This window comes from Vanessa atalanta, chromosome 12, assembly GCF_905147765.1.
Source record: "Vanessa atalanta chromosome 12, ilVanAtal1.2, whole genome shotgun sequence".
NCBI classification, from domain to species: Eukaryota; Metazoa; Arthropoda; class Insecta; order Lepidoptera; family Nymphalidae; genus Vanessa; species Vanessa atalanta.
In genome coordinates, this window is record NC_061882.1 from 9,051,075 (window position 1) to 9,070,154 (window position 19,080).

Sequence of the window (19,080 nt, forward strand, 5' to 3'; positions counted from 1 at the left end):
AAAAATAAAGTCTTGTTATTAGGAAATATGTTTTATTTATCTTTTTACATATAAATATATACGTTATTCATGACTAAAGTCAAGTATTATAAATGGCAATAGTTTCACTATTGTTAAACAGTCTCTGAAAATCTTACTTAAACATAGCGGGAAGACTTGTGCTCATTTAAAACGAAATTATTCAGTATAGTATTCTTACTCATTACAAATGCTATAATCGATACAATTCTATCACTTCAAGGAATTTCCGTAACTAAATATATTTTTTTATTATTTTATGAATTCTTTTCGGTTAGTTTGACAACTACCGCCTTGACTTCTGTGTAGTTCTTGATACCGTAGGGTCCATTTTCGCGTCCGATACCGGATTGCTTGAATCCGCCGAAGGGTACTTGGTTTCCAAACACGTTATAATCGTTCACCCAGACTGTTCCAGCGCGTAGCCCCTGGAAGTAATAAATAAAGTTTTTGAATACATTTCTTAGAACTTTAATTTACTCTTTCACGGCTGAACTACTGAATAAAATTGGAAAAAAAATTTAATGTAGCAAGCTTGAACTCCAGTGTCCTGCCTTCCTATAGGCTGGTTTTTTATGAATAACATACGACGACTAACAAAAACGCGAGAAAATAGTACGTTAAAAAGTTTCAATAAGAACATTTGGTTGCTTATTTGGATGATCCTGAACCAACCTAACATTGATTGGAACCAATTGAGATAAAGTTTCGCACTCGCTTAGTGATGGTGAAAATAGAGACTATCGCTCTTAAAACATACTTTTATTCAAAATATGAGACTTTTGAAACAATATTTTTATTGAAACTACATAAAATGAAATACACAAATTTTGTTTTATATATGATGAATAATTGTTAACAAAATATTGTGTATGTATATCATACCAAAATGAGCATAATCAATAAATATATGTACTACTACTATAAATACTCCAGTAAGATAAAAAATACTCAAACATAGTTGACAATGTCAACATTTAACAAAAACCAGTTTATTTTTGTGATATGAGCATTGCGTAATATTACGTGGGAGACGCGTGGTGTACTTTTCTTAAAACCCGCAATATTACAGCGATGGTAGTAAAAAGGTTAGCGGTTATGCTGAATGTGTCTTACAAATAAAAAAAATACACAACACTTACCCGCATTTCGTTCTACTTATAATTAATAAAATTTATTTTTTATATTCTTCTGAAATATTATTTACCTGAATGAGATAGTTAGCCTTGTCAATGTCTTTGGTAAATACAGCAGCGGCCAGACCGTATTCACTGTTGTTGGCACGTTCTAAAACTTCGTCTAGTTGTGAAAACTTAAGTATCTGCTGAACGGGGCCGAAGATCTGTTGAAATAATAAATAGATTTACTTGCAAACGATATTTTTCTAAAATTGTAAGTTATTTCAAAATGTAAGGAAAAATATTATATGAAGAATCGACTATCAGATTAAATTAAGGAATTATAAATATTAAGATCTTAAGGAAATTTTAATTTTATGTTTAAAAATAAAGTTGCTGCTGCTGACCAAAGCTCTTCTGTACTGGGAAAAGAATATGGTGATCAATACATTAAACTTCATTGCAAGTTTGTGAATATTCACAATTACGTTTAAATCCGATGAATGCATGTTAAGTTTGTTAAGTTTTAAGTTACCTCACTCGTTCTTAGCCCGAAATCGAACCGGTTGATTCAGACAAAAAAAGCACAGTGTTGTTGATATATACGTAATTTTATCTATATATCTAAAAACGTAGAACAGCAGCACGCACCTCAGTGCGCGCGATGTCCATGTGGTCCTGCACGTCCGCGAACACGGTGGGCTGCACGAAGTACCCGGTGTCGCCGCCGCGCTTCCCGCCGCACATGAGGCGGGCGCCCTGCTGCTGGCCGCTGGATATCAGCTGCAGGATCTTCTCCTGCTGCTCGCCGTCGATCTGGACGAGGAAACGTTACTGCAGCTAGAGTGTGGGTTTAGATATCGGTCGCCTCGGGCAACCTAAGCACAAAATCCGGTATACTCTTTCGTGGGAATTTTATATCCTTTGGCATAAGCTGATTTTAAAGCCGAGGGCATATTTATTAAAAATATATTTTTTGGTACAACTGTCCCACTTTCCGAGACACTCCTCAGAACAGCGGAACGCAACCGGCAATGGTCGATTCCAGCTCAGACTAGAATGCGCGTGCGCAAACACGCCTAGCGCCGGCTGCGTGGGGTACCTGCGGGCCCTGCTCGGTGTCGGCGCGGAAGGGGTCGCCCACCACGCGGCGGGAGGCGCGCGCGGCGGCCTGCGCCACGAACTCCTCGTAGATGGAGTCCTGCACGAACGTCCGCGAGCCTGCGCACACGAGATCGCAATCAAACCTTTACCTTCTGTAGTCTGTAATATTTTAGTCTATATTGCCGTAATCATTGTATTAAGTTAATGTTATGTAAGTATTTAGCCGATAGGCGAAGGAAGTGTTTTTTTAAGGTAAGTGGTCACCACCTCCCATAGACATTGGCACTGTTAGAAATATTAACCATTCCTTACATCGCCAATGTGCCCTCAAACTTGGGAGCTAAGATATTGTATCCCCTGTGCCAGTAGTTTCACTGACGACACTAAGTATTGCTGTTTGGCGGCAGAATACCTAATCAGTGGGTGGGAACCTACCCAGGCGGACTTGCACAGTGCCCTATTGACTTGTATATAATTGAATGATTTTGTTCGAATGTCTTCAGACTATCAGGTCGACATGATCGCTACGAACACGAAATTCACTCGTCATTATGGCGACAGGTTTTGGAATTTAAAAGCAGAGGGCTAAAGAGTATGGCCGACCGGCGCAGCAGCACTGCCCCATGTTGTAGAAGAGCGCCATGTGCGACTGCTCCACGGCGTAGGGCAGGTCGGCGTCGGCCAGCACGATGTTGGGCGACTTCCCCCCCAACTCCAGCGTGATGCGCTTCACGGAGCCCGCCGCGCCGCGCTGGATCAGCTTGCCCACTTCCGTCGAACCTGTAATATTTAATGAGAATATGTAGCCTTCATTACCTCCTGTCTGCAGTATTCATATTTAGTAAACTAAGGTTTCTACAAGTGCATACCAATGGCATTTTTTTCTATATGTTATACATGCGACATACCGGTGAAGGCGACTTTGTCGACGTCGGGATGGTCGACGATGGCCGCGCCGGCGTCCCCGAAGCCCGGGACCACATTCACGACTCCCGCGGGGAAGCCGGCCTCCTGCAAAACGGTAATTTGGTCAATGAAATGAATGTTAGATGAATGAGCTAGTGAATGAACGATATTAAAGGCAGCGTAGCAACGATTTTAATTTTGGTGAGATTGTTTATGTGATTCTCTTTCTTGACTCATATATTTATAAACTATATAAAATATCATTGATTTTTTTGGTAAACTGCTAAGTGGGCCATCAGATGGTAAGTGATAACCACATTTAGCGGTAGAATAAATGATGAGTGTGTGGTACCTATCACCCAGACGGGCTTTAATAAAGCCACCGCCTACCACAGAGTAAAATGTTAACATGGAACTTATTTAAAACATTAACTTTTAATACAATTGCATTATCTTCGCGACCCTTCTACTTGCCCTGAAATTTAATTACTTATGACTAAGATTAGACGACAATAATGTCAACAACAAGGGAAATAACTGTTGATTGAATGATGAAAGGAAAAAAATAATTTGACAGTCACCTTGACGAGCTGCGCGAGGTAGAGAGCCGTGAGCGGAGTCTGCTCAGCGGGCTTCAGCAGCACCGTGCAGCCCGCCGCCAGCGCCGGACCCAACTTCCACGCAGCCATCAGCAGCGGGAAGTTCCAGGGAATGATCTGACCGCAGACACCTGAAATAAAATATATAACACGTTCACAAATTTGATATAAATAGCATACATATATAATAAGTGTTACCGGTAGTGCTATTACCGCTATGGCATAGCAACCGTTGCTATCAAATAATAGTTGCGGATTGATGAATGTTGCAGTCGATAAATCAGTATTACGGAGCATTATGCTACTGCAAAGGTCCGTAATACTGATTTATTTTTGTTAGATTTGATTTGATATCAATCCATAACAAATATTTGATAGCAACAGTCGCTATGCTATAACCACAATAGCGCCATAGTTAATAAAATGATATTTATAGAACAGACTATATTTATAGAGTCCTTAAGATATATTAGACTATTTCTAATTTTCTTCTAAAATATTTCTCACCGACAGGTTCATGTCGTGTGTAGGCAAAGTATTTTCCATCCATTGGCAACACTGCTCCATGGTTCTTGTCCGCCCAGCCGGCATAGTACCTCAGATTTTTTATTACCGAAGCTAAATCGCCATGGTAAGCTGCTAGGTACGGCTTTCCATTGTCCAAGGTTTCTAGACTCTGTGCGTAATAGAATATGGTTTATTTTAATATAATTTAAGTTTAGTCCATATAAACAGTTCGTGCATAAATGGACATATTAACACTCCAATTTTTAATTGGTAAATGTTATTTAAATTGAAATTACGACTTCGTTTCTACTGCAAACTACTTTTTTTAAAGTTATGGTTTATATAAGATACCAAGAAATCAGTCATCGAGGCACATCTTATGGAAGCCGAGCCGAACCATTAGATCGAGTTTCATAATGCTCAGATACTCGCGACAAAACGCCATTGCATACATGACTGGTACGAGAAGCCATTGAAATGACTAAATATAGTAATTTTAATAGGGAGGATGGACTTCAAATGTCGAGAGTATGGAATCCAGTGATAAAGTTATGCAAGCCCTCGAACAATAATACAAAAAAATCGCGAATTGATACGGTTAGTTTCATCTGCAAAACACGGGATCGAGTGTCGAGTGCACCTAAAATAAATAACACGAGGGATAATAGTAGTGACAATGGTAGTGGTGACCAGTGCAGCAAACGTACGCGAAAGGAGGTAGTCCGATATGGACACTTCTAATGCCGTCAATATCTATCCGCAAACTTCAGTCTTGTGAACAAGACATTCGTAGGTAATGTCGAAATATCGAGTTCCACCAAATAAAAATCATCGTAAATATCTCGTTTTAAACACTTGTAGTTATGGTTTAGAATCTATGTAGCTTGTAAAAAACTTCACAACTCCTAATAGAACCGTCACTAAAATAAATATTAATTTTCCAATAGTAAGTGTAATAAATATACTTATGTAAGCGAGGTGACAGTGCATTAATCAAGATCACGTAATAATTGCTATCGTAAGTTCATCGGGATCGCTCGCTCAACTGACTGATAACATTGAACGCGATTGCAAATGACATCGTTTACGAGATACGATGACAACGCGACCATTTTTAATTGGGAATATAAACACGCTCATTTAAAATCTACATCATTGCAGGATACCCATATAACCTATTATACGAGTATGTATTTTGCCACGAACGTGATCACGAATGGTAAACGTAATGGACAATAATTATTATTACTAGTAAGTCGCACTTATAGCTTCTCTTTTACTCAACAGATTTTTACAAATTTCGAAACCTATGACAGGTTTTTTTTATTTAATTTCATTGTAAGCTGACGACGTCCGTTCGCACGATTTACATTAGTTTTTTTATGTTTTATATTAGTAACTTCTTTCCGCTCTCTAAATTTAATTATTTTTTAAATCATAATTAACAATCAAGAATCCTCTTTATTTTTTTGCACATCTACGGCTGGAGCTCTTCAAAATTTTTTATGTGCAGCTATCGTCCCATAAATAATCACTGGGACAGAAATCGGCATACGCTATTAATACATAAGATTACACCATTAAATTGCGAAAGCGTTAAGTGTAAATAATTAAATACGCATTTCTAATCAAACACTATCGTTATCTGACACAAGTTTATCCTGTGTCAGATAACTATGATGATGATTTGAATAATTATAAATTCAATGATTTGTCAAACTAGACCAGCTAGACCATCGGTATCTCTAAATACCTATATGATATATTCACCTACTTATTAAATTGAGATATACATATATTTTTTTAACCGAACATAACAATTTTGTTCTGTTATAAGAGAATACTTATAACTCTTATACTTATAACAGAACAAAATTGTTATATTGTCATAAAAAAAATTGTATTTATACTTTATTTCGTGTATAGTGGCGAAGGAAAACATCGTAAGGAAGTTATATACATAACGCATTTGTAGGCTTTAAAACTTTATCTTAGAATTGAATAAATAATCAAACTTACAGCCATATAAGCCCTATCTCTTTCAACTAGATCAGCCAGTTTGTTCAGGAGGTACCCTCGTTGTGACGCATCCATCTGCCTCCATGGTGACCCCAATCTATTGGAAAAAAAATGCTTTTAACTCAAAAATTCTGAATATATATAACCACAAAAGATTAAAATATAAATGTACGAATAAAATTTGTTTCATGCATAATCATGAACTAGATATATCTCCATGGTATAAAACAAAGATATTTTAAACCACACAACTGATTTTAATTCGTTTTTCATCAATAAACAGATTGTTTCAAGAGGAAAGTTTGTATGTATATTAAATTTATATAATATTATAGTATTGAAAGGCAGGGAATTTCAACTTTCCTAGGCGGAAAAAAGAATTTATCTTTTCATGTTTGTTTTTCAATCTTAAAGTTGTATGCAAAACCCTTATTGTATCCATGTGAACCCAGAACTGGTAGGTTAGTATTTAGTTCATATATAATATAAAATGTAAGAACACTCAATGTAAACTTCATAACAAATAAACGATAAAAACTATGAATAATATAACAACAAATTAAACACGGACCGACATTAGTTACCAGTCAACAGTACGTACACGGAGCATTCCAACGACACGAAGCTACATATACATTATACATACCTAGACAACAAAGAAATATCACATAAAAATAATGCTCTTGGATTAAATTTAGTCATTCATTTGTTATTTTAATTTTAACTATCATGGATAAGAAAGATTTTTATAATAAAAATGTTTATAGATGTTTTTCCTCCAAATATCATAACTAATGCTGGTACTGTATCCACATAGGCTATTAGAATTAAAACTTGTAATGTACGATTTCTATTTTTACTTCTTTATATATTTATAATAAAGGTAAACAATCGCACGGACGCTTAGTCTGTGGATATTTAATAAGAACATAAAAAAATCATAACTACGAGGCGATAATTATAATGTGTTGAGGTAAGATCGTACCGATCGACCCAGGCGTTACAAATAATATAACTGATTCTATCCACCATCTATTATGCCATTTGAAATTGTATTTCTAATTGTATTTATTGTACTTCAGTACTTCATTCGTATTGATGCCTTTTTTTTAATTTGACAAATAAAGCGGGGGGGATTGACCACAGACTCATTGTGAATAACTTTAAACTAATTTGTATATAAATCGAATTGATATTCCAGAAAAATAACTTTTCGCACATACTAGACACACCTTGCCACACCATTAGTCTGTAATCCCGGTCGAGTCGACCAACCCGTTTTTCGAGCCTAACTAAACAGAGTTCGAGTAAGTTCCAACTGTCGTGTGGGTTCTTTTTTATTGGCTATCTTTTGTTTATGATTTCATAAAAACCTCACACTTAACTATACATTTTGTTTGTTTTGAAGGTTCAAATTTACGAAACAGATTACAATATTGTTACTACAAATTGCCTGACTTCAACTTATAAGTTATAAACTGGTTTAATTTATGTATTTCATCAAAATCTTGTACCATAATAAGTACTGTGTAGTAACGAATAGTTATCAAGCTGTGTACTTGATACACAATTAAATTATGTTAACATAATATATTAGCAACAATATGCCAACTAAAATCAATCTTACGAGTAACGTTGCGTTGAATAATTGATATAAGAAATAATTTTATAGTAGCTATTATTGTAACCTTGAATTGAGACTAACAAAAAAGTAGACCTATCCGCTTATCCGAGATCATTTTGTAAATGTATATCTTGAGTGAGTTCATGTCAGCCTACTCATTTTTAATGTTGAATCTAGACTAGTTTGTTTTTATTTATCAGTATGCTAACTTGATAAGCTGTGATAATGTTTTCTAGACGACCTTAGGCTATGGCAATAGTTATAATATTAGACTAGGCAACTGCGCAGGATATTGGTATAGTCCGTAAGCGTATGCGCAAATATGGGTGAATTCTTATTCTATTGTACAGAAATATCTTTTCTGAGTGGAAATGTACTAATCAATTCTAAAACTTACCGTAATTTAGTAGCATCGAGAAGCTATTGAGATTTCTTTCGCAGATAAAATATTTTTATTTGACTCAACCCGGAAGTCTAATTTGCAACCAATGAGGTTCACTATGAATCATAAATTATTATATATTATTCTATTGCGGCAAAAAATTCTAGATAACAAAATTAACATTTTTATTTTTGAATAAGACGATTAAGTAAATACGAAATGCTTCTCTTGTTTTTCCCTACTTCTATTTTTAATCCATCTTGCAATGTTAACAACTATAAAGGCGATTGCAAAGTGGACATTTTAGATAAATAATTATTTATAGTAATATTATAAATAAGATTTTACACCGAATTTGCTGAAATTTGATACAAAGCAAACTTGAACTCCAAGGGTTCCTTACACTACTTTTATATGCCTAATACCTGAAAACCAACCTCTAAATTGCGAGCGAAGCCGTTGTCGGCAACTAGTTATTTATGAAATAAATTGAATTTTGGATAAAAAAATCTCGTTGTAAATAAAACATACATGTAGAAAAATAACGTACATGTCGAAAAAATCTTGATGGTAAGCCTTTGTGCAAGCCCGTCAGGGTAGGTTAGTTACCTACCAGGCTACCACCTCACTCATCAGATATTGTACCGCCAAACAGCAGTACTCAGTATTGTTGTGTTCCGGTTTGAAGGGTGAGTGAGCTAGTGTAACTTAAAACATTCCAGTTCCAGTTTAATATTTCTTACAATGGTGACCACTTACCATCAGGTGGCCAATTTGCTCAGCCGCCAACAGATATCAATAAAAAAAAGACTAATGATATAGCGACATTATTTCTTGTTGAAATGAGAAAAAAACGTCTATAGTAATTAACGAAAATGAATGTGTTCTTCACACACTCTCGTAAAATGTCCTGCAAGTGATCAAGAACTACAGAAGAAAATGGCAAGTACCAAATATATAATATAATAAAACAATACTTTCATGCTTTATAATTAATAATTACGGTTTATTTATTTATCATTTATTTTACAAATATCCTCGGCCGAGGTACAATAAATCTTTGCTATGCATTGGCAATTCGAGAAAAAAAATGTCGTCTTAAAAAGCGGTGAAGCTGTCGAAGTGTATAACACATCTCGTGCTCGGCGATGAAAGAAAACATCGTGAGGAAACCCACATGTGTCAAATAATTATTTTCATTTACATTGAAAAAAACCAGCGTTAGGATATATATCCTCCAAACCTTATTTTCAAAAGTCGTGTGTTCCAGGAGTGGAACAATTTCTCGCTACTTTTACTTAAAACATATTTCTGACTCACTTAAAGGCTTTCTTGGCTGCATCAACGGCTTTGTCGATGTCAGCTTTACCAGCTTGCTGTACATCCGCTATTATACTTCCGTTCGTTGGGTTCTCTGTCTGGAATGTTCGTCCATCTGAAGATTTCACCCACTCGTTGTTGATGAAAAGCTGCAAAAAGAAATCAGTTTAGTATATTATGATTTTAATTTGTATGGTAAAGTGGTATGAAGTTATATATATAATCTTATATTAACTTTGGACCTTGGATTACATACAGGGAGTAGGTACTAATATACAGGAAGTAATTGTAATTGAAAAATAACTTTTGACATAACTATTTAAACGTGGGACGTGGGTCCCTTTTATAAAAAATACGGAAATATATGATGCGGAATAATGTCGGTCGAAACTTGTCAAGCCTGATCTGTCTTATAATTTTAAATAATATGAATTCTCATAGTACAATAATTTGATTAATCGGGTCCTAATTTAATCGATTTGACGACGTAGTTTAATTAAACATATTTATTAATATTAGTTAGGCGAGTTAACAAAATTCTTAACTGTCAGTTCTCCGTACATTAATTATACTTGATTACTTACTTAATCTATGTTTGTAAAAATATAAATGAATTTTACAAAAATTGTGACGTGGACGCTATTAATATAAAGAACAAACAAACCTTAAGTTACCCATTTTTACCTGACTACACAGGTTCATTCATTATTTTGTAGTACAATTTACATCAGGATCACAAAAAAACGTTCATAAATTTTGTATGGTGAGGGTGGAATGAAAATTATTATAATATTAACAATTTTATGGTCCCTTCACCAGTTCTTCTCGGGTTTGAGTAACAGACAGACCGACTTACTTTCGTATTTATATTAGTATGGATATATAATAAGAGGACTGAAAAGAAGATTTTTTTTTTCTTGTACAAAAAATAATCTGAAAAAGTAATATAAATAACTATGTATAGTTTTATCGCTGTAAATGTGATAACCTTTTGCACAAAGGACATTGCTTTCTACCAACCTAAACTCGTCGATGTCCTATGAAGCAATTAATAGGTAATAACAATATCATAAAACTAAAAAAAAAAATTATTATATTATATTGATCTTCTGATATGATGTAGTGATACATACATTTTTGTGTTGTTTTATATGTTATTACAAACAAAATAATGTATATGTGCGTTATGTTATTACGTAAAAGAATATCTTGCCAAAAGTAGGATATATTGAATTTGTCGGAGTCGGAAACTTGGCGTTATAAACCTATACAATGATCGTTACTAATTCTATTTAATACTAGAAAATGCATGTAAGTACATACATGCATTTAAATGAAATTTAATAAAAGATTTTATTAATTATGTTTATTCCTAAGAGTCATGTCCTAAAAATATAGCCATTATTTTGATTTTGGAGAAATTCTACTAATTTTTAACGGTAACAAGATCCCAATTATATTCCTCACTAAATAAATCTTAGCTGAATCGTAACATTTGTAACAAAAAATCTATTTTTTTTGTTTATAGTTGTAATGGAATAGGCGTTAGTCTTCCATCTCATCTGATGGAAAGTGTAGATAAAGCCGAAGGTGGTACACGCCCATCCAAAAGAAACCTGTTCATTCTACTCTTAAAGGCTCCAGAGTTCAACTTATCAGGAAAAATAGACCCAGGCAGGTCGTTCCAAATCTGGGCGACGCTCATCAAAAACGATCTGTCAAACCGTTTAGTTCGAATTTTGGGTATGTCAACAACGTATGGATGAAACTTTTGCCTGCGCCTAGTTGTCCAATAAAGTAATGGAGATGGCTCAATCAGAGCCTTCGAGCACAGTTCTTTCTTTTTTTTTCTATCTTTTAATTTCTTATTTACAATAGTTACAATGCTCTTTCCTATTCTACTAGCACAACGATCTTTTTGTGCTAGTAAGCCGCTAGACGGCAACGACTACGTTTCGATTCGGTTCGGATTCGGTTCGGATTCGGTTGCGATAAAGTGACATTCTTTTAGTACAATTGCGAACGTTGTGGACGTAACGATTGAACGAATTTAATCTGATAAGATATGTATTTCAATTATCCAACCACTCTTTATATGATAGGTTTAATGTTATCTGTAACTACAGTTGTGTAAATAAATACATACAAAGTAATAAAATTATATAACCGATGTAAATAACAAGTTGAAGTTGTTACTTAAAATATTTTAAGTACATTTTTTTTTTGTATACTCCATGGATATTTTTAGAGAAGGCTGTATAAATACAATGTTTGCTTAACAGGTAGCTTACGATAATTACGGAATAGCCAATTTTGTGTAAATTGTTTTGGTAGTACATACGTCATATATACATTTTTTAATAAGTTATAACGCTCAAAAAATTCTCTATCAGTTAACGAAAAATTGCAGGAAGGCACGTCTGTATCATGAGCACTTATTACTTGATAGTATATAGCTAAAGTTTGGTCTTTCTCCGTATTACTGTAAAATTAAATAAATAGTTCCTAATCCTAATGGATAAGCTAGGAGCCCTATAGTATAGGGCAACCTAGTTTGGGTTCCTACCTCCCTCATACACGCAATTTTATTTATTATTAAGGCACATGAAAAATCTAAACTGAACTGTATGTAGAAGCGAATATATATAATGTACTATTATTACACAAACCCTTTTGACTATGGATACAGATTCCTACATGTTTCCAAACAACAAATATAAATATAATAATAATATGACAATTGGCGAATACAGAACCAAATTGTCATATTATTAAAGAAACATAATAAGAAACAATAACACAATAAACCACATTTTATTTGTTATGATGTTAATATTCATAAAAGGTCTCACAAAACGACGCGTCACGACGTCAAGTATGCTCAACCGCAGGTGAGAGAAAAAACAGGATATATTGCTTTTATTACGTTCGTGTGCAAAAAAATATGTTTTTAATTAAATTAGTAAATAAATATAAAATAAAAAAATTATATACGAATTTCAAATGATAATTACCTAACTAGGATACTATCTATATTCATATTGTATGTGTACCAGAACTCTATTCCAACCATAAGAAGAAAAATACCAAATATACAACATTTGACAGCAAATTGATGCGAAAGAATGCCATTTTGAACGTCGACGAAACTGTTATCACAATTTTGGAAGTAAAATTAAAGTGGAAATAAGTAGTTAAGTGAAATAGTGTTGTATTATAAATAAAGATAAGTACATACATGTATTAATCATAAACTCTTAGTAACGCACAATATAGCTGAGTTATAAGCAAATCGCATGAGGTATAAAATACTAAGGTTCGTTTATCTTTTTCCCTACTTCCAATGGAATGCAGATTCATATTATTTAAAGTTTACCACTTAAATAAAATAGCTAATTTATGAAAACAATTTAAAGGAGAATAAATTATGAAGCAGTGTTTTAGCTCAAAACTCAATGATTATATTTTATGACAATAATGGTAAGAAAAGCCCAAAAGAGCATAATTTAGTCGCGTTAGATAATTTACGTATTCAATATCATTTGAATCGAGTTATAAAATGGAATTGTTTTTGTTGTCCATACTTAAATTAATTTTTTTGATTATTAACACGCAGAAACATACTATTGTTACCTATGGACATAAAGCTTGCGATCGTTCATAAAAATAAATTACACTCAGAACGCTATATAGCAGTACATTTTTGTATGAGCATATTCGCTAAACAATATACAAAAATATCACCCATGCGCATTGCAATAAAATTAAACAGATTGCGTCGGAAAAAAAAATTATTGGCCCTTCTGTCAGTAGCAGCCCCGTGTCTGGAGTGTCGGGAGTTTGAGCACTTACCAGTGCACACACTGCCGACTACCGAACCTCTATAGACAACTCAGTCCTATAGGCTGTTAAATATATATTAAAATAATGAGGTATTCCCTCTTACTCATAAGTTACACTTATCACACACACTTGCACACTAAAATCTCTTACGCAGTTGGCTATTGGCTCCACTAAGATCGACCGTCTTGGCCAAAATCGGTTATAAACAACGTCATCATTTAGTAATACTAGTCATAGATAATACACTTATACTAGCTAATACTAGTGCAAGTTATAATACGACGCAGTTTTGTATCGTCTCGTGATTGTATCGTTTTTTCGTCTTTGACAAACATAAATGGCAGTGAGATACCACGATATTCAATCGATTTGTAACCCGTTTGAAATAGGCAATGAATCCTATTTTGCTGGGCTTAATGAACACAGTATTTTAGTAAAATTACCGCTGTAGTTGTAGGTGCATGATTAGTACCTTACTCTTGAGTGTGAAACAGTAAATTTGGCGGGACGCTACAACGCCAATACATACCGACAGGGTCGCAGGATTATATATTATAATATCTACTTATTGACGTTAAGAATATAAAAAGTAGTATAATTGTCTATGGTTAAATTTCATTGTATTTGATTAATTATATTTGATAGTACGTCAGACGGCTGTTAGATTAGCATCTTTGCCAGAGGACTCTGTACTAATAGTTAGAATATAGTGTAATTAGTAATCAACAAAACAATAACTTTAGTGTTAACAATACACTTAAATACTTTTGTATTTCAAAATAAATAAGTCAACAAGTAAAATCAATTGTACATTTTACCATGTTCAAGTAGGCACGTAAACTCTTACCAGCACATGGTGGACATAAGTAGTTAAGTTGTTTAGTGTTCTAATATAGAAAGGTATATTAATCATGAACTATTTAGTGCATTATATAGTAGAGTCATTATTATAAGGCATAGAATAAAACTAAAGGTCTGGATATCTGTTAAGCCGTAATAAATTAAATGAAGGTTTGTACTGAAAATTTGTATAAAGAAAACAATTTTCTGAATCGCGCTAACGTTTGGTTAACCCCAATATATATAGTCTCGACTTTGAAAATATTATATGATAAGCAATATCAAACGGAATAATGGTAGTGATTTTTTCGATCTTGAGTGCACAATAAATTAAATCGAGTCATTTTAAACGAAGTTATCTGAAACCATCAAATCTGAGATGCCATATTTACTATTTAGAAATTAGAACGAAGGCTCCTTTACGTGACGAATTTAAGCGACAAGTTATTTTAATCTAGGATTTAATTTCACATAATATATTAATATGAAAACATATTTTACATTTTCGTATTTATATACATATATACGTGGCGACGACGTCAACACAATAAATTAAACGACGATTAATAAAATATACAAGGATAAAATTATCAAATAAGCTATAAATAGCTAGCTATAATTTGTATAATCATTGATATTTGACACACCTACAAAGTTCTTTCTGCACTTCCTACACTTCATACCAATATAAGATTTGTGTTATGCATAGAAATATATTAAAAAAAAAAAAAAAAAATCATGAATTATGTATTTGTTTTGAAATATTATTAATAACAGACAACCATCCACAATTTTCAAGTATAACACACGCGCGGGTTAGTAGATACAGAGTAGCAGAATTCGATTCATCCGACCCATACGGGTTTCCTAATGTTTTCTTTCATCACTGAATACGAAATGACTATTATAAATACAAAAAGAGTTAATCACATCAAAACTTGGGTTTGAATGTTTCGGTTAAGACTCACGTGTTCGTACAATTCTTTATCACTCCCGGTTCGGTAAATTTAAAGGGTTTATAGATAACATAGTCTGCCCCTGGTATACTTCAAACCATCGAACTGACGCGATATCATATGAGAGGTCGAATAATCTATAATTTTCAAAATCTATAATTTGCAAAATTTTCGTTTTGAACGCTGACCAAGCTGTTATCGTAACTTTGGAAGTAAAATTAAAGTAGATATAAGTTATTAAGAAATAGTATTGTATTATAATTAAAGAGATATTAATCATGAACTATGAAATCGACGATAAAGATGATCATGGAATAAGTAAGTTTCTGGATGCGAGTTGCCGAAGAAAGACCACAGTGGCGTGCATTTGGAGAGGCCTATGTCCAGCAGTGGACGAATATGGGACGAGGATGATGATGATGATGAAGTAAGTTTAAGGTTTGTTTATTCCTTCTTCGATTGGAATAGGTTTAACCAGTTCCGTTTAAGAATAACTTTTAATATTTATGTACAGGTTTTTTTTTATAGGTACAACTTTTAAACTTAATCATTAACAGCTGATAAGATGGGACTATAGAAAATGTGTCTAACTTGCTGACTTCAAAAAAAACACGATATTATACCAAAGCTAGGGTAGATTGATATTTATTAATATCATATTTGTGCTTGCAATGTATGAATAAGCTAATCGACGTTTTAGTTTGCCCGCCAAATCGTTATCAACGGCAAGTCGATATCACTGTTTATTTTTTTATAAAATTTGTTATCTTTGTTGTCTTGCGTCAGGTAAAATTCTAATAATATATTAATAACATCTTCTGTATAATTTAATTGGGTATTCTATTATTTGATTGATTGATTTTCCTAATAACAAGCCACAAAAAAATATATTTCGGCAAAATAAACACGCTTTCTTGTCATAAAATTAAATTTAATTTTAAACCTTTTTTATTCCCGCAAAAACACTGTCAGTCATTTTGATGACGTAAGATTGTTAAAAACAACAATCGTGTGTGTACGACCGGTACGCATTCAACGTTAACAGCTATAAATATTTGGTGTTTTTAGGGAAAATAATGAATTACAATCGTATAGTTGGAATGTAATGTATAAAATACATTAAGCATTAAAACTTAGCATTAAAACTCCAGGAAGTACCAGGTGATATTGAAATGACAGTTTTTGCCTATTTGACGCCTCACCAAGGCGACTAGTGTTTTAGGTCACGTGATATACAGAGTAAAAATTACGACTTTAAATTTTAATATAATAAATTAATAATGCGCTTTTATGACTCAAAATCAAAATATTTAAATATATTTCTACATATATTTTAATTTTTATCAAATTTAATAATTTATTTTTCACTACCGAAAATCACGCCGGCTCGCCAACAGCTTAAGCCGGCAGTATAAAATATTCTGTATGCTGATAGAATAACTAATGAGACCGCCGTCTCATCCGTCAGGTCGTAAGAAAAAAACTTTTGATAATTCCGAATAATATCTTACTGTATTATTTTCATTACCTTGTATTATTTTCAAAACTATAAATTAAGTGTTGCTTTGCATAAAACTGATCTATATTTTAAGATTTTTTATTTCTTTTAAAATAAATTAATTCTTTTAAATTTTTTGTCTATACCTTACTATATAAAATAATAACATTTTTATTGAACATTATCTAACTTTCTATATTATATTATAATCCATATTATAACCACTTAAATAAATATATATTTAAAAAAAAATCTAAATTGTATGTTAAAACTAAAATAATATATTTTTTATCTGTATAAATTTATTCATTCCCCATTCGTTTAGCGAACATCCTTAGTGAGGCCTCCATTTTAAATGTTCGATCATCGAAAAATGGCGTTTTAAATGTCGGCAAAACTGTTTTCGTTACTTTGGAAGTCAAATTAAGTGGATTTACGTAGTTAAGTGAAATATTGTTACATTAAAAGTGAAGATATATTAATCAAGAACTGTTTGTAGTAAATCATAAAGCGGACTTATCAACAAAACACTTGTGATATTGAAAAGTACGGTTTGTTTTGGTTCTTTCCTATTCCCATTGGAATAAAGTATACATATAATATGTATGTTGTGTAATCTGTATATCAACAATAACATTGTCTATTTTAATAAAACTAACAATCAATTGTGTAAACAAGAGGCGTAAAGATAAATTAATAGCGAGTTTCCATACATTTTATGCAAGCAATTAAAATAATTGTTGTATTAAATCGTAACTGCCGACATTCCTTCCTGCCGGTTCTTAATGCATTGCTATTTGCTGGAAGCTATCACCAGCAATGGTAACACGTGTTATTATTAATTATTAAGATCTTAATAAATGACGATTTAAAGGTGATTTGATTCTAAATATTTAAATAGTTTATTTTCAACGAATCAAAATATAATAATAATTGTATCAATATTATATTTTCTTGTTAGATATTACGAAAAGAAACATTAATTAATAAGATATATTTAAATTGTATTCCTTAAATACTACATTTATTATTAAATTAGATCTACACAAGTCTAAAATTTAAGATTTAGGTAATTTTTTTATACACAAATTGGTGAATAAAAACAAAATAATCATTACATTTATTGTTTAAATATGACTAACACAAACACGACAATTGTGTTTGGAATAAATTTATGCAGATACGCGTTTTCATAAACTAGAAATAGAATCAGAATGAATAATCAGAAATATATGAGAACTTTGACCTTGAATCATATCGCTATTCCAATTTATTGCCCTATATCAAAAGGATTTGTAAACTATAAACATTGAAAAACAATGACACTAAAAAGGATGGTAAATTAAAATATTTTTTCTTTTAAATTACATAATTAAAATACAACATACCCCCGTGTATAAAATTTCTGGCTTGGTATGAGGGGCCGGAGCTGCTGCGGTGGCGAATTTCGCTTTTTGTATTTGTACGAGTTTATTTAAATTCCGCAACATTTTCCTTGATATACGTCCACACCTCACAAGTTGTAACAAACACTAATGCAAATTGCAATATGGAATTATGAATAGACTATAGAGTATATTACTACAGATACACTAATGCTATATAGTCATAAATGATAATTGACAGATGTTTTGGTTTATGGTTTAATGCCCATGATTTGACGGTTGTCAGTATCTTGACTCTTGAAAATGAATGTATATTCTATTTACGTATTTTGTTTTTTCTATTCCAATCGAAGAGAGAATAAAAATTAAAAATAAATAACCTTATACATATTCCTTGCAATTTGCTAATAATTTAGCTATATTGTTCACCATTGAAATTTAATCTGAACCAAATATTGGGTTTTCATTGTTTATAATTAGATACATGTTTTATAATAATAAAATATGTATGTATCTACATTCTAAGGCGATAAAGAAGGAGCAGCGGAATCATAGCATTTTAGTGGCATTTATGTATTTTTATAGCTTTTTCATTAGTAAATTTTCGTACAAACGCCGAGATATAAGGCAAAAAATAACTCTCGAGTGTAATTAGTATTTTTGTATTAAATAATGATCGTTTTCAACTGCTCATGACGAGTGTCGTGGACGCAAGTTAAAGCATTTGGCTTTTTCAGTCATCCCAACCATAAGAGGTCAATTTACTGACATTGACAATGACAAGTGACAACTAAATATTTATCAATACATGTTGCAACAGCGTTTAATTGAAAATATATTTCTGTAATTGTTAATTATACCGGAAAAGATTACATAAAATATACAGATATCAATTAATAATATTATTAGACTTTGATCTTTACTTCAGTTCTATGAATTATATCGAGCATATATGGATTGC

The 19,080-nt window shown here is 32.6% G+C and overlaps 1 protein-coding gene across 1 annotated transcript; it reads right to left on the reverse strand.

Moving 5' to 3' along the window:
• Positions 1-18: 18 nt before the first annotated feature.
• Positions 19-18,280, reverse strand: LOC125067586 (aldehyde dehydrogenase, mitochondrial). Its single transcript, XM_047676225.1, has 11 exons — positions 18,123-18,280; positions 9,598-9,746; positions 6,272-6,368; positions 4,253-4,421; positions 3,728-3,876; positions 3,149-3,251; positions 2,844-3,020; positions 2,239-2,357; positions 1,788-1,952; positions 1,226-1,360; positions 19-446 (listed from the first exon to the last, which is right to left on the reverse strand). Exons 1-11 carry the CDS (start codon positions 18,222-18,224, stop codon positions 276-278), a joined length of 1,536 nt encoding a protein of 511 aa, XP_047532181.1. The 5' UTR covers positions 18,225-18,280; the 3' UTR covers positions 19-275.
• Between the last annotated feature and the right edge of the window lie 800 nt (positions 18,281-19,080).

Excerpts from the sequence above, each read along its gene's own strand:
- LOC125067586 (XM_047676225.1), bottom strand. The coding sequence starts at position 18,224 with ATGTTGCGGAATTTAAATAAACTCGTACAAATACAAAAAGCGAAATTC. Across the intron at positions 4,422-6,271 it reads GAGATAGGGCTTATATGGCT|AGTCTAGAAACCTTGGACAA; the intron begins GTAAGTTTGATT and ends TATTACGCACAG. Across the intron at positions 3,252-3,727 it reads ACCTCGCGCAGCTCGTCAAG|GAGGCCGGCTTCCCCGCGGG; the intron begins GTGACTGTCAAA and ends ACCGTTTTGCAG.